This window comes from Esox lucius, chromosome 23 (genome assembly GCF_011004845.1).
Source record: "Esox lucius isolate fEsoLuc1 chromosome 23, fEsoLuc1.pri, whole genome shotgun sequence".
In the NCBI taxonomy this organism is placed as follows: Eukaryota; Metazoa; Chordata; class Actinopteri; order Esociformes; family Esocidae; genus Esox; species Esox lucius.
This window is the reverse complement of record NC_047591.1, coordinates 12,138,107-12,153,307: the sequence shown is the minus strand read 5'-3', so window position 1 is coordinate 12,153,307 and position 15,201 is coordinate 12,138,107. Positions and strand designations below refer to the sequence as shown.

At 43.7% G+C, this 15,201-nt stretch overlaps 2 protein-coding genes across 5 annotated transcripts; one reads left to right on the top strand and one right to left on the bottom strand.

Moving 5' to 3' along the window:
* The first annotated feature begins 163 nt into the window (after positions 1–163).
* Positions 164–11,641, top strand: parpbp (PARP1 binding protein). 4 transcript variants are annotated; one of them, XM_010903856.3, is made up of 11 exons: positions 164–305; positions 750–919; positions 2,121–2,357; positions 2,491–2,601; positions 3,183–3,353; positions 4,118–4,272; positions 5,431–5,611; positions 5,701–5,882; positions 6,053–6,134; positions 9,883–10,090; positions 10,674–11,641. In XM_010903856.3, exons 2-11 carry the CDS (start codon positions 770–772, stop codon positions 11,030–11,032), a joined length of 1,836 nt encoding a protein of 611 aa, XP_010902158.2. In that variant the 5' UTR covers positions 164–305; positions 750–769; the 3' UTR covers positions 11,033–11,641. The 4 variants fall into 4 exon arrangements, with proteins under 4 accessions (XP_010902158.2, XP_010902157.2, XP_010902155.2 ...); XM_010903855.3 differs by having other exon boundaries at positions 164–356; XM_010903853.4 differs by lacking the exon at positions 164–305 and adding an exon at positions 316–432.
* Positions 11,642–13,679, bottom strand: pmch (pro-melanin-concentrating hormone). The gene is made up of 3 exons (XM_010903852.4): positions 12,886–13,679; positions 12,079–12,220; positions 11,642–11,782 (listed from the first exon to the last, which is right to left on the bottom strand). The coding sequence occupies exons 1-3, from the start codon at positions 13,135–13,137 to the stop codon at positions 11,739–11,741; spliced, it is 438 nt and encodes a 145-aa protein (XP_010902154.1). The 5' UTR covers positions 13,138–13,679; the 3' UTR covers positions 11,642–11,738.
* Between the last annotated feature and the right edge of the window lie 1,522 nt (positions 13,680–15,201).

The following is a 15,201-nucleotide window of genomic DNA, read 5'->3' as shown; positions in this document are numbered from 1 at the left end:
TCATGGGCAAGATTATAAACAACCATCCCAGCGTCCAATAAGTGGTTAGAAAGAGAGACACAACCTGATTGGTCAGATTCGTTTTTCGCTAGAGTTGAACATTTTCAAAATATCAAGTTGGGCTGCGTTCAGTTGGTATTACTTTCTGGAATTTAAATTGAACGGAAACGGTGCTGTAATGACCCTAACGACCAGTTGAAAAAACGGAAGAGTTGGGTTCGGGTTTCTGGAACGCTTGTCACTCATTGTTTCAAGCTACATTTCGCCATTCACCACACCCAGCAAAAGGGAGCCCACGTAACTGAGTCCGTTCGAGAACATTTTGTGGAAACGTATAGTTCAGGAACGTTGCAAACGTAAATGCGACCTGAACGCACTTTCGATTTAAACTTGCGGTCCTGTTGATTGTGTTTAGCCGACATTTTTAATACTGTAAGATTGTGTTTATATATCTACAACAGTTACAGAATTAAGTTACGTGTGTATAACGTTAACGGCGTTCTACTTTACTAGCAACCAGCAAGTTATTGTTGTAGGCAGCTTAATTAATAGGATATGAGCAATTTCAGCTCATTTTAGCCAGTCATTTGTTTAGCAAGAAAACGTGTCCATTGTTTTTGTTTGCACCTTACTTAAAATGTAATTGTAGGCATTATTTTGACGTACATGCCAGTGTTTGCACTGTAGTTTAATATTGTCGCTTGATGTGAAGTTTGCAGCTCACTGAAACATTTTGTCTTGCACTTCAGCCTTCACCTGCAAAGGAACAATGGCAGCTTTGGAGAACAATCTGAAGACAATAGTAAGAACATTCAGGAGAGAATGCCACCGGGTTCTCGACTCAGAAAGAACTACCATCCACGGGGCAGATGGAATGTTGATGGTTCTACAGCTGGTCATTGCGGAGGTCAATAAACAGGTAGCAAAAGCTATGATGAATCCCTCTGTTGGCCTGTGATGTGATTGATATAGCCCAGCTTAACCCGAGATAATTCACTGACTGTATTCTCGGTTTAGTTGTATCAAGTTCAGTCACAGAGCTAGTTATGCCAGGATGCGTTGCTTTACCAGAGGTGTGTTCGTTAACAAAACATGAATGTAAGACCCTACGTCATCGGGCGAAAATGGGGAAGGAGGAACTCCCTGCTCAAATCGGACATTCATCTTTTATTAAAAGCAATCACTTGGGGGGCTCCCAGGTGGCCTTTAAATGCCCTTTGACAGTACAAGGGAGAGGATATAACGAATAAAATTTGTTTTTAATTTGCATAATAATTTCCATAGCTTTTCTTTTCATATTGCCGTATATCTCCAGCTAAGTGAGAGAGGTTTGAGAGCTTCAATCAGGGTACATGTGCACTCCGAAACCTCACCAGCCTCATAACCAGACTTGTTGTAATAGGCTACATTATGTACTATATACAGTATGTATTTTTTTTAATCATTTTGAACAAATAGCCTGGTGAGAATCAAGTGAGATGTAATTTAGGTGGACCAAGCAAACGTCTCGTTGAAACTTTATTCTTGATACATCTTAATTCGCTGTACTGTGTAAATTTGAACGGCTTATGAGGCAGCCATAGATGCCATCGGATATGACAAAGTTCTTGAAAGGAGAAAAATTTAAGTATACATTTTTTTTTTTTAAAGTAATAAGTTTGACTTCTTAACCCAGATTCCTGCTCATTACTCCATGTACTAAATATGTTATTTTGGGCTCAGTGCCAACGATGGCCACAGAATTGCAGCTCTCCATTTAGATGTAGTACATTTTCCTCTTTATGATTGAATACTTAAAAATAGTGCAAACCCTTCAGTGCAGTGTCCAAAAGACCAGATTATTTTCCAGATGTGATGTAATTCAAGGAGAACATAACTTGTACGTATAAACACTGACATTCATCTTTGCTCTTGATTTGGCTTTGGGATTTAATATTCCTTGGGCAATGCTTAGCGACACATGCGATGCATATGCATTCAACAGTGTAGAGTCACTATACCATTCTACACATGTCTTACCAGACTGTATTTTCAATCTGTGACCTACACATAATGAGTCCATCACAGGATGCAGCGGTCATTGTTGATGCGGAACTCTACTTTTGCTCCGGTTCTAACAGGAGACTGGAGAGTTCAGTGTCGCTCTGAGTGACATTCTGATGGCCTGGAAACACTTACTGTTAGACAAACTTTGCCTGCCCCTGAACGACGGCTCTTCCCGTCCGGAGAACTATAATCTGGTTCGGAAAGCGTATGACTCCTTTTTGAAGCGCACCAACACCGTGGACCTGATTGATATCCACACAGAGTACAAACAGCTGAGGGCTGACCCGGATCCTGAGGAGCCCCTGAGCTCAGTGAGTATCGGGCCTGATTTAAACCAGGGTGATGGAATGATGATTGGCTTTCGGTCAACTGTTTGATAGTCTCAAAGGCCATCTCAGCTAGTTTTAGGCTAACCGCCAAATCTGTGTTCTTGTTGTTGCCAAGGTCCAGCTGTTCCAGTTTCTGTCTGGTAACATAGAGACACGTGAGGTGAGGGATTCCCCGTCCCAGGTCCCTTCAACTCCATCAAGCAAACCAAAGATATGTAGCACACAGGTAAAAAGATTTGTTTATGCACACTTACACATTTCAATTGTAATGCATTATACTTGTCAGCCCGTCTCTCCACTCACATAAGAGAAGGTGGTTTTGTCTGGAATATCCAATGTTACATTGGCTCACACCATTGTACAACAAGGTACTTTCTTTCACTGTTCCTTCTGGTTTTCCCAGTCAGTCTGGCAATCCTTTCATTCTCCTTTTGCTTTCCCAGTCTTTCTCAGGCACTGAAATCTGTTTCGCTCCCATTAACAGGAACTTTAAATCACATCACTAAGATTTAAGACCGAATTGTGAATTAAATTATCAGGCAGATGTTTTAAAACACAACACACATTGTGGGCTAGAATAGGCCGTGCTGCAGCCTGGGGTCTGTTCTCCAGGCAGCTGCTCTGTCATCTGCCTGGTTTATGAGTTGGTAGAATAAGGGTTGCTACTGTAATACTGCCTGGGGTGACATGGTTTATGAAATGTTAGTTAGTGTTGAAGAAGATGGTGTTCTGGCTTTGAATGAGACTTTGTGTAGTTTGTGGAATCTGTTGACATTTAAAGGTTGCAGGTAAATCTCTCTCTACTAGGTACGAAGGATGGTGAGGAGGGTCTTTTGCTCCTATCTGGATCAGCTGATCAACTCCAAGAATGACATGGCTGTGGCACACACCCTTGACACCCCCAACAGATCACTCGGACGTGTAGCTTTTACTGACCTGAAGCATGAAGCAAGGAGCAAGAACACGTCACTCTTCTTGGTAAGAATGACACATCTCTTATTCTGTCTGTTTCCTGTAATTACACTAACATGTGGGGTTTGCCAATTAAAGTCTATAACTAGGGTTTCCATCCAACTATTTCATGCGGATTCATTACTGGGGCCATATAAATATCACAGGCATGCCGATGGAAACAGGAAACGTCGGTACAATTTCATAAATGTCGACAGACAATTTATTTGTTCAATATGGTATAACCTTTTTGTGTCTGTAAAATTAATTATGTGTGAAATGGCGATGGAAATTCCTATATGTGCAGATGCTGATAGAATAGCCATTTGGAAGTAGATTTTCCAGATGGCACACACATGACCCACTCAATGGATGCAGGATGTATACATCTGACATGTGAAGTATAGAGAGTGTTTGCAAATTGGCATGACGTCTTGCCGATTTCTTTAAAATGCCTGCATTCTAACTTCTTTGCTTATAAGTAAGCCGGGCAGCGTTGTGCCTGCTTACTGTGTTGGAGTCACACAATGTCTTCTAGTCCTCCCACTACAACTCGGGAGAGCATGGCAATTTATTCAGTTAATACTGAGGGTCTTGCAACTGGTGGCACAATCGATGCTTGGCAATTAAACAAAACAGCATCAGTAAACAAACACAGATCGTCCTTGAGGAATGGTGCAGACACGCAGGCTTATTTCCGGCTAGTGTTTCTAGTGCTGCCTTGGACCTATAAGTGCAATTCTGTGGTGTCAACGGTGTCGGTCACAGTGTTAATCGTGTGTATATTGCAGGCTGTGACATCCTTTGTCAGAGCGGTCCAGCTGGGAGGTAAGGGCTATGCCCCTGCTGAATCGGACCCCCTGAGGAAACACCTGAAAGGCCTGTCCGACTTTGTGCAGTTCACAGACAACTTGGAGGAGATATTGGGAGATCACCCGGACCCCAGGTACCCCTCATGCCATGAACAATCGACTAGCTTGTGAGAAAGCTAGCATTTATTCAAACTACCATTTTTTAGTAGCATTTTTTGGACATGTCCGTGTAGTCTGTTGGGTACCTCCTTAATACCCACCTGGTCTGGCAGAGAGTGACATTCCACTTGCCCCTGTCATCAAATCTCCCGCCCCATTGCTGTGTACCGATCTTATTTTCCTCCTAAATGACGTCTTCTCCCTCAGGTTTTCCTGATAACTCTGAATTGTTAAAACGTGTTTATCTCCGCTACATCAAAGTACCAAATTTTTCTGTTCCGTCCTTGGTCTGATTTCTTTGTTGAATAATCAGACTAAGGATCTCCTTGATCGCTCTCATGGCCCATTTGTAATTGAAGATTACTTGACATAGTCTGGATCAAATGTTTGGCAGAGCCACAAAGGTGGTTATTAAGAGAAATGTTTGGTCTTTTTGATGAAAATGCATAGACTAAGGTAAAGCAATGGGAGAGGTCTTGTCGTTGGACAACAAAACCTTCTTTTACTTAAATGGTATCAACTGTTGACGATTTTGAAGCATTTTGGCACTCTGATAGTCATACTCTCCTTATTATTGGACATATTGGCCCTGTTTCCCTGTAGCAGAGGCCTACCAGGTGTTTATGACTGAGCGTGGCTGAGGGTTAGCTCCTTGCTCTACTTTGTGGCCTCTGTGATGGGACATTGGGCTGATCTGAGGCCAGAATGTCTCTTTCAACAGCCTGCATCCCTGCCCCCACCAACACCAACTTCCCCCTTTTACACCCTCAGTGGAGTACAGTATTTCCACACACAAACACCTTCTCTGAAGGGTTAGGGCCTCTTGTTCAGCTAACATCTGTTTTCCCAGATGATTCCGTTACGGATGCTCACTCCCCTTTCCTAAGAGCTGGGTCAGGGATTCTAGCTTGGTCCTTCCCCACCCTACATCGCTACAGTGTTTACACTGCTGATCTTTTCACACACACACACACACACACACACCAATGATGTAGCATGTTGCAGTCGTTTCTCTGGCGGCGATAGGACCGAACGATAAACAGTAGGGAGTGTCTTCTTTGTCCATTTTTGTAAGTCCAGTTTGTTCGTCCAACTAAGCCCAGTGCGTCTTTCAACCCCTCCGTTTTTCTCAGTCTCGCCGGAGTTCGTCTGGTCACCAGCATCAGGGCAGCTCTTGTGAAGGGGCGGGCCAGTGGAGACGTGGTGGTCGTCGCAGCAGACGAGACGGCCAAAGACCTCAAAGAGAGGATTTGTCGGATCCACCTGGCCCACCAAAAGCAGGCAGCTGGCAGCACTGGGATTAGTCCAGCCAGGGTATGACACCTTAGTTGGTCAACAGACCCCACCTACTGTATCCAAATCATCATATCTTCACTATGCTCTTTTGGGTATATGCTCTCCAGCCCAGGCATCATGTTATTAACCACGCCACTGCCTACGGTGGTCGGGAGACTGTTAAGGTCCTGATGGCGCTGCTGGATGAGGAGGCTTTGGCGCTGCCCTGCAAAAACAAGGCAGACCTACTTTCTGAGGATGAGTCTGTCCTCCGTGGGGACGAGGGGACCTGCGTTCTTACCCTGTTTCAGTAAGCCTCAATACACACACACACACTCAAAACCCATCATTACTCTCCACTTCAGTGTACTTTAATTGGCTAATGAAAATGTTCTATGTTACTGAGTATAGGTTTGCATAGCCTTTCTAGCCCCTCTTATAACAGCAGTTTTCTGTCTCTGATTGCTTCTGTGTCCTCAGATCCCCCGAGGTTCCCACTGGTTCCTCTCCAAAACCCCTGCAGCACCGCATCCAGGAGCGACAAGATTATCTCAAACCCAAGGTACGCACACATATATATATATATATATATATACACACACACACACAACACCAACTTTTTTTTCTGGGGTGAGACAAAATAGTGACACAATTTATAAAGATTTTTTGACTGACTGTATTTTATTCCAAAACAGTTGCACAGATATTTTTGTTGAAGTATTTTTTTCTCTCCAGAACATAGGGGTCAAAATGATGGACACCTCTGTTTTCAGTACCTCACCTTGCAAGAGTAATGGCATTGAGAAATGTTTCTAAAATGTTTTATGAGTTGGCAAACACATTTGGGAGAGATCTTAGATCGTTCCTCCATCCAGATTGTTTCCAGATTGTTGATATCCTCCTCCTGCGCTTATGGACTGCCATCTTCAATTTAAACTACAGGTTTTCAATGAGTTAGCAACCCGGAGACTGAAATAGTCATTGGAAATGTAGATTTTGTCAACAATTAATTATTTATTTGGGGAATTTTGATGTGTGCTTTGAGTTATTGTCTTGATAGAAGATACACTTGCAGCCAAGTGTCACTTATGGCCAAGTGTCAGCCTTCTGGCAAGGCAACCAGGTTTTTTGGCAAATAATATCCTGGTACTGGATACGGTCCATTATGTCATTGACATTAATAAGGACCCCAGGACTAGTGGAAGCAAAATAGCTCTATAACATTAAAGATACCCCCATATTTCACTGTAGGTATGGGGTTCTTTTCTGCTCTTGCATTTTCTTTTTGACGCCAAACCCACCACTGGTATGTAGCCAAAGAGCTCTATTTTCAAGTCATCTGCCAAAGCACCAGTTCCAGTCCAAGTGCCAATGCTGTTTAGCAAACTCCAGGCATTTACATTTGCTGGATGACATGAGCATGGAGCTCTTTGGTTTGGCATTAAAATGAGACTGTATGAGTAGACAAGAATGCCATACCTAATGTAAAATATGATGGTGGCCTTTGATGTAATGTTGCTGTTTTGCTTACACTGGTCCTGGGGCACTTGCTAACGTCACGGCATCATGAACTTCACTCAGAACCAGGATATTTCGCAAAGAATCTGGCTTGCCGCAAGTGGATCTTCCAGCAACACAATTACCCCAAGTACACATCAAAGTCCACAAAGGAGTGGTTAATTGGCCACAAAATTGACATGTTGCAATAGCCATCTGTCTCCAAACTTTAAACTAATTGAAAACCTGTGGTTTATATTAAAGGGCAGTCCATAAGTGAAGACAAAGGATATCAAGTATGGAGTAATGGCCTACGGTTGTTTTCACTGGCACCCCAATCCTGACATTTTCACCCTCCACTAATTGATTTTTTTGACCAATCAAATCTGCTTATACAAAGATGTGATGTGATTGGTAAAAGACCAATTTGGCTGTGGGGGTGTGTGTGGGGGGGGGGGTTATTTCTGTTCATCTTTCAACGGTATCAGTGCTTTCTCAATCAACTCTCCCAACTCTCACCTTCCAAGTAGGACCAGAAGACCTGAATCAGAAACATCCGTTAAACCAAATGAGAAATAATGTCTTTACGTTCTGTAATTTCTCCCCGGTATTATTATTTATTTGCTCAGTTGCCGCCCTCATCTTAACTGGCTTCTACACGGTTCACATTTTTACAGCTGTGTTTTTGCTCCCAGCATTAGTCCCACGTGTTGCTCTGAGTGAATCTGGAGTTAAAAAAAAATGACTCATCTGTAGTCCGAGGATTCAAACAATTCAGCAACCTCCCAGTGACACATTTTGTTATGCCTGTCACCACCCTCTTGAATTGATAAGTAGCTTGCCTACAGTGTAGGTGTTCTCTCTGTTAATTAACTATTCTGATGTGTAAATCAATTAATAAAACTGGCAAATGGAGAGAGATTCTCAGTCACTAGTGTTGCGTTTGTGGCCTGGAAGACAGTTTTGCTACTTACCTCAGTGAACACCTTTGCTGTTTTGGCCTTGTGGAATTGAGACCTGGTACTTCCGAGCTGTAGTGTTCCTCAAATCAATCACCGCAACAACAAATACAAGCTGAATGTAAAAACGTATTACTTATTTACACATGATAACCAATGGCAGTGGAGATTTAAAGTGTCTGGGTTCTTAGTCTTAACATGAAATAAACTGCTTGAACCCCTTTTAAACATGTATGGTAAACACATTTTGTGGAAATGGGCTCCTTTATTTGATTGCGCTAGCAGATGTCACTTTAGCTCCCCACATTCTGGCCATCTTCCTATTTGAGTGCTCTGTAATGGTCCCTGGGCAGCTCACCGCTTCCTGAACTCGACTGGCGGAAGCTTTCTGCATCCATTTCACTTTGAAGATGCCATATCAGTCGCGTAATTTGACTAGCAAGGGAAACTTGAAAGGTTATTGTTTCCTGTTGTCTGCTGAACTACTTTATCCACCCTGACCTCTCTCCAATAGTTTCATCACACACTGACGTCAGTCAACTGGCACTGTGTAGATTGCCAGATTTAGTTTCTGCGTTGTGGATCTTTTTCCATGCTTTTCTGTGTGTGTTTCAGACAGATTAAAGGCAAAGCTGTTCTATTACTCACAGCAAATTCTGAGACCTTAATGTTGTATTGAATTGTGTCATTTGGATGAATAATATGCTACATTCTTGATTGATGTCTTTATTATGTGATAATTTGATCTTGGTAACAAGATGCCTTTCAATGCTTTGAAGTGTAGTATTTTAACAAACATACCCTTATAATCAAAGCTGGCTGTTTGTCACAAGTAGTGCTGCCATAAGAACACCATGCACCTGCCAGATTCACACCTAATATACAGATGTTTCAGACGAGCTCTCGGGTTTTGGTACACACGTGTGCATAAAGAAAACAAAAACCGCACCAAGAAAAAGAGAAATTGCTTGCACATGCTGTTCCTCAATGTCTTATCAGGATTGGCATTTTAGGATTCGTCGTTACCACATACAGCCTCTGGCTTAACTTAGCCCGATTAGGTTAACCGGCCTTTAAGGTCGGGTTTATCTTAGGACAGACAACTCGTAAGTTTTCCTCCCCCTGTTGGAACTGCATGCTGCTCCTCCCACCTGCTGGTCTTGGGTTATGTGTGGACGAACTGTCAGGAGGACGGCACGTTGGTCTGTTCTCTCCCTGCCTGCGCTATTATGGTATGTTCTCCCCTGTCCGTCATGGTTTCTGGCGTTGGCCAGGTGTTTTATAACCATGCAACGTGGGTACATTACATTACAGGCCTGGTGATACGAGGGTTCACTGTTGTTTTAGGTGCTCTTTTGACTAGTTATTTTGAGATTCTTTGAATAGCCTCCTCTTAGGGCTTTGATCCCCCTTTTGCTTTGCAGTTCCACCCAGGTTTGCATGGCGTTCTTCTTTCTTTTCATTTTTTTCCTTCACCGGATTCCTCTTTCCCTACTGCGGCTCTTCTGCTGGCCTGGAGGGAGAAATCCTTGAGTCATGATAATCCTGAGCAGGCATAGATCAAACGGGGGGATGAAAGGAGTGGATCAGCCTGCCCTTGCCCGGGGCTGCTGGATGCTGGGTGAGGGCCCTGGAAATCACCAACTGACTTCTGTTCCGATCAATTATTTTATGGGCTTTTGAGCCCAGGTTCATTGTCCCTGGATAGCTTAGTTGAAACATTGTGAAGTCATTGGGGTTTTCTTCAAGCTGGTTCCAGGAGCGCAACCACCCTGTGTTATAGGAATCAGGTTGGTTACAAATGGGCATGAAAGGTAAACTTACAGAAGTTCCTGTTTTTCATTTTTTTTTTAGGCCCGAGAGCAAACCATTCGATCTCAGTTTGCCTGCACCTACCAGGACAACTGGGCACTGCCCCTCAACCGCGTGCTCGACTTCCCAAGCACCAGCCAAGCTCCTTCCTGTGTGTACCCAGCTCCCAAACCGAGGATCCCCACCATAGCTGATCCAGAGGACCTACTGGAGCCGCTGTCTACTTCTACTGTCAAGGAGATGGGCACAGGTACAAGTTCCTGGTTGTGTTACCTCTCCATTCCTCACTGGAGACCCGCAACTAATCTGCTTGCATTCTGAAGAACTGCTTCAGATTTCATCACCAATAGTGCAGCGTAGCTACATACACACAACGCCCCCCCCCCCCCCCCCCCCTTCAGGGGTCCGCTTCTATTCCCTCTGACGCCACAGATTTGGATCAGTGCCCAGACGCTCCTTCCCAGCCCAAGCCTCAGACCTTGCCCAGTCTCAGCCTTGGGACTGGCACTTATGATCAACCTTTAAATGATTCCCCATTCTGTAAAACCTGGCCGCCCCCACATCTGTAGTAAAAGCCTAAAGAACACACTTTTTCTTCCCTCTCCCTCCCTTCACGCTTTCCTTCTGTGGGAATCCAGGCTCTGCTCCATCAGGTTACATGACAAACGTTCACTTTCAGCTTGCTAGAATAAACACTATGGCTGTTAAACTGCAGGCTAACGTCAGCAATTTCATCATAACTTTTTCTCCCTTTCCTTCCTCTCTCTTGTTATATCAACTTTTTTTCTGCCTCGATTGTTAAGCTCTATTACTCTTTGTTTCCCTCTCTCCAGTGGAGGTTAACCCAGGGGCTGGGAGGAAGGAGGCCCAGCAAGGAGGCCCAACCTGGGGGACTGCAGCAGTGCTGGGGCCCAGGAGTGAAAATAAAACTCAGGGCAGGAGAGCTGGAGATGGTGGGGGCTGTCGGAAGACCAACATCCAGACAGGAGGAGGTGGCGGCAGCAAGGCCTGCAAGCGGAAGTTGATGGAAGGCAGTGTCCACGGGGGATCGGAGAACCAGCCCCCGCAGAAGAAACCCCCCACCTGTGTTTCATCAAGCAAAGTGTCTGGGAAGAACGTTGGGGCCAAAGCCCCTAGTAAGAAGAAACTGATCGCTGGACAGGGCAAACTCACCAGCTTCTTCAGACTGTAAACTGCAAATGTTATCATTGTTGTGTGGAGGTCAAGGCAGTACTAGTACTGTTGCTTTACCTAATGGCCTAATGCTTTCTTTGAAGTAGAAGTGGAATTTCCCATAACCAATTGCACTTGTTTCTACACGTGTTTTCCACCCAAGTGGATCTTGGGTTTGTTTCAGAGACTTTGTTCTACTTGTTTGTCCTGTTTTAGGCTTTCCAAAAATTGACAGAAATCATCATTTTAAAAGAGAGCGTGTCTGTGGGAGCGTGGGAATGATGCAGAAGAGCTGTTGTTGCTCGTGGGGCAATGTGGAAAGTCTTGAGTGAGTGCTGAGTGGTGGGAACCCAAGGAGATCTGCTTGATACCAGATCAATGGAGAACTTGGTCTGCTGGGGTAAAGCAGTTTATCTCACTGTAAGACAAATGGCCCCTCACACCGCTTCTCCTGTCTGTGCCACATCTGTCCACACATCTACCATCATAAATCCTAAACAGTACATTATTTTCTTATCCTGTTCCATGACGATTACCAAGTCTAGCTACATTATGTGACTCAGAATTGAAGCATACAATTGCTTTGCATGTTTTAAAACCCTTTTAATAAAGTTTTCATTTGATTTTGTACAGGTTTGTTTTTAAAGCAATTCCACAGATGTGTGCAGCTTTCAGGGCGATCCATTGACAGTGCAGCAACGTAGGGTCCACCACACTTCTCAGGGTCACCAACAGGGTCGATACACGCGTCCTATCATGCAGCGGAGAACTAGAGGGAGGGGGTGAAGGACGAAAACTGATTAAAACATGAGCCGTTTCTAATGGGTACCGGAACCTTCCGCCGTCTTCAGTTAGTTGCTTTATGTCCTGCTCATAAAACTCAAGGTAATAAAATGAATATCATGGTGGAGCATAGCAACAACCTCCTTGTCGTTGTCATTGTGAGTATTTAGTCCAGTCACTCATAGAATGATAGTGTGCTGTATGTTTCTAAAAACAACAGTTGAACACGTGCATAAATCCAGGAAGAATAAGAACAAACTGATATAAGTGGTCGATACTTACTGTCAAGGTCGGACTCGCTGCGCTCCACTTTCAGGCTATATTCAGCAGGATTGTGATCTGTGCCTCGGTCTGGGAGGACGGGAAGGGCTCGAGAGAAGGCTGTGTTCATGCCACGTCTGGTGTGCCCTTTCAGACCGATGTCCTTTGGGACAAGGAAGGCTAGGTCAGTGTCTGGCAGCCTTCCATTAGATAGAGTGGATCAGGCAGCCTCTACATTAGTATACTCTGTTAACTGGTGAATCTATAGCGGTATCTGCTCTGGGGAATCAAAGCTGAAGAAAATCAAGCTTCCATGATACAAAGACAGCCATCCACACTATTCAAACATCACAATTAATGGGACTTTAAGACCATGCTTATTTTTGTTCCGTTAATTTGGGCTAGAAGCCTTCCCTTAGCCGGAAACCGTGTCCTTGTGGAGTCTGGGCCCAAGTCAATCCATATGAATCCCCACAAGGAACAAATGTCTGTTTCCCAGGCCTCATCTAACCTATTTTCACAGTATCACATTGGCCCTAATTATCCAGAGCTCTAATTTGCTCAAGTGGTTTTATTATTCCTCATCATCTCACATTCCATTACAGCAGAGATAGTCATATCTGTGACGTACAGATGCTAGACATTCCCTCCACATGCATGCCAAACATCTGATGAAGCGGAGACGTAAATGCTTTACCTTTGTTTGATCAAAACGACAGTATTGATGTATTGGCATATGGGCACACTGTTGCTGTACTGTTGCTGCTAATGATGGTAAGAGTTTAAAGGAAGATGGTTTGATGGACATGGATGACTGGAGATACTTACTGACAGGATGAAGATCTTTGTGTTTCCTTCTTCGTCCCCCAGATCCAGTCCATTTTCAGGGATGTGCTCCAGTCTGAATCTTAGGGCAGCCGGAGCGCTGTCGCTCGTGTCTTCGCCTAGTATCGAGATCAAGCTCTCCGCCTCTGTCTTGTCCTCATTCAGCTTGCTTGTAGGTACTGCTAAAATGACAGAATGGGTGCTAAACTCAGAAAACAGCACCATTGTGAATATAATAGTGTATAAGGAGATCATGATTCCTACTCCTCTATCTCGGTTCTGACGGGCTTGCAAGCAGATTTGAGAGTGGACTTGAGTTGCCCTCAACTGTGGTGACTGTTGACCAGTTGCCCATCAGCTCCTTTTATAACACTAGAAGGCAGAACACTGTATTACAAGTAGGCATATCAAAGTGTGTTCAAAAGATTTGAAGTCTCAGGCTGAGCTTGGTCCATGTCTGCATTGTAAAGGGTGAAAGGGCACAGGTTAAAAGTCATACCACATTTGTGGCAGCTTGGGGTGCTTTTTTATGAGGACTCATCAGAACGTGATAATAGCTGGATTATTGTCCAAGGCCATGATATATTTGAAAGAGAAGGGCAAGGCCATGATATATTTGAAAGAGAAGGGCAATGTCATTTAATCAATAATCTCCCTCCTGCAGTGGGATCTCTTCATGCCCCTCGAAGATCATAGGTTTCAAATTGGTTTTAAATAGGTCACTTTTCTACTCCGAGTGCTTTCAACACTGTCTATGGTAAAAATGTTAAAGCAGAAAGTGGAACACATGCCTACTGTGCAATCTTAAAGACGTACACAGAATGCCTAGTGGGTTATATTCACTTGGCTACGTCAATGGCTACAGGTGTCATTGCTCTTTGTGGAGAAATAATATTTTCCAATGTTGGCAGTCATGCTGTGAATGGAGGATGGGTCACCAGGTTAATGTCTTCAGACATCGACAAAATGAATGATGCGCCGACCCCCTGGGCCAATCATGGTATCTATGAAAAGACATATCATTCACGTTCAAATGTAATAACTCGGAATCAAACAAATCAAGATGCTACTATGTTCCAAATTTCATAACTTTAAGTCAAATTGTTTGAGGGTGGTGGCTTAGCTATATTATAATTTTTTTATTAATTGTTATAGCTCCATGTAGTTAATCAGTGTAATTTGTAAACGCTGTATCTCTATAGAAAAACATATTGTCCACCCAATTTAGTTCAAAATCAGGCCATTAGTGTCTGAGATTTGATTTATGAATGCACATCATGTGTGACACTCACACATACGGTATGTTTGGAGACCAGTCCAAATTCCCCTCACTATTTCATAGTAGGGGACAATGCAAACATACTGTAGGCCTAGGTGGCATCAACCTGAACTGATATTGATTCAATTTGTGATATGGTATACAGGTTTACTGGCTTGGTATCAAATGAGAGGAAGGTTGTGACTTTTCTGACCTGACCAAGTACTAGTTATAGGCTATGTAACTAAAGTAGATTCTGTTTCGATCCCATGGCCACCGGTCAGGAAAAAACGTGTGTTAGCTTCAGTGAACAGCACCTGTGGCTAACATTGCTGTTCACCATGTTCACAAGGGTAATGAGGGAAATGAGAGCGGAGGAGTTTTACAAACGAAAACAAAGGGCCTTGTTGACATAGCTCTCCCAAGCTCCTCTGCAGTTCTTAGGAAAACAGACGAGGGCTTACCTTATTAACATCACAGAAGCTACAGCGGAGGGACGGAGAAATGGGACATGAATAATAGTTATTGAACTCAGCTAAAGTGATTTTACTTGGAGCGCACAGCCTTTATTTTGTGAGTATTTTTGTTGGAGGCTGAGGGGCTCTACTGAAGGACTGAACTGGTCTACAGGGGCCCGGCTGTTCCAGCAGCAGCACAACTGAACTTGTGAGCTTCAGGCTCTGTTGTTCTAACCTCTCTTTTTCGCTCATTCTCTGCACTACAATACCTTGGTTTTCTAACGCTCTCCGTCTCTCATTCTCTGTTCATTTTAAGGATCCGCTTCGCCAACATTGAGTTCTTAATATGATCTTGTGGGTGTAATTGCATGCCAAGATATTGCGTGCCAGTTTATTTACATATCTCATCTGAAAATGAACAGCCCTGACCTTGGTATATATGTATTTTTTAATTTCAGAATGTGAAATCACATTGTCATGTATCAGCCCATCTCTGTTTTCTTGGAAGACAGACTGTACGCTGATTATAGTTCTCTTTTCCATCCACCTCCTTGCTCCAATGAACTTTGAGATGGGGTAGGGCTCAGGCTTTTCAGCTGGTGG

What these genes read in the sequence shown, in the direction of transcription:
- parpbp (XM_010903856.3), top strand. Translation starts at nt 770, where the DNA reads ATGGCAGCTTTGGAGAACAATCTGAAGACAATAGTAAGAACATTCAGG. An exon ending in TTGCGGAGGTCAATAAACAG is followed by an intron (nt 920 to 2,120) that starts GTAGCAAAAGCT and finishes CGGTTCTAACAG; the next exon opens with GAGACTGGAGAGTTCAGTGT. An exon ending in AGAACACGTCACTCTTCTTG is followed by an intron (nt 3,354 to 4,117) that starts GTAAGAATGACA and finishes TGTATATTGCAG; the next exon opens with GCTGTGACATCCTTTGTCAG.
- pmch (XM_010903852.4), bottom strand. Translation starts at nt 13,137, where the DNA reads ATGATCTCCTTATACACTATTATATTCACAATGGTGCTGTTTTCTGAG. An exon ending in CAAAGATCTTCATCCTGTCA is followed by an intron (nt 12,221 to 12,885) that starts GTAAGTATCTCC and finishes CTTGTCCCAAAG; the next exon opens with GACATCGGTCTGAAAGGGCA. An exon ending in CAGCGAGTCCGACCTTGACA is followed by an intron (nt 11,783 to 12,078) that starts GTAAGTATCGAC and finishes CCCTCCCTCTAG; the next exon opens with TTCTCCGCTGCATGATAGGA.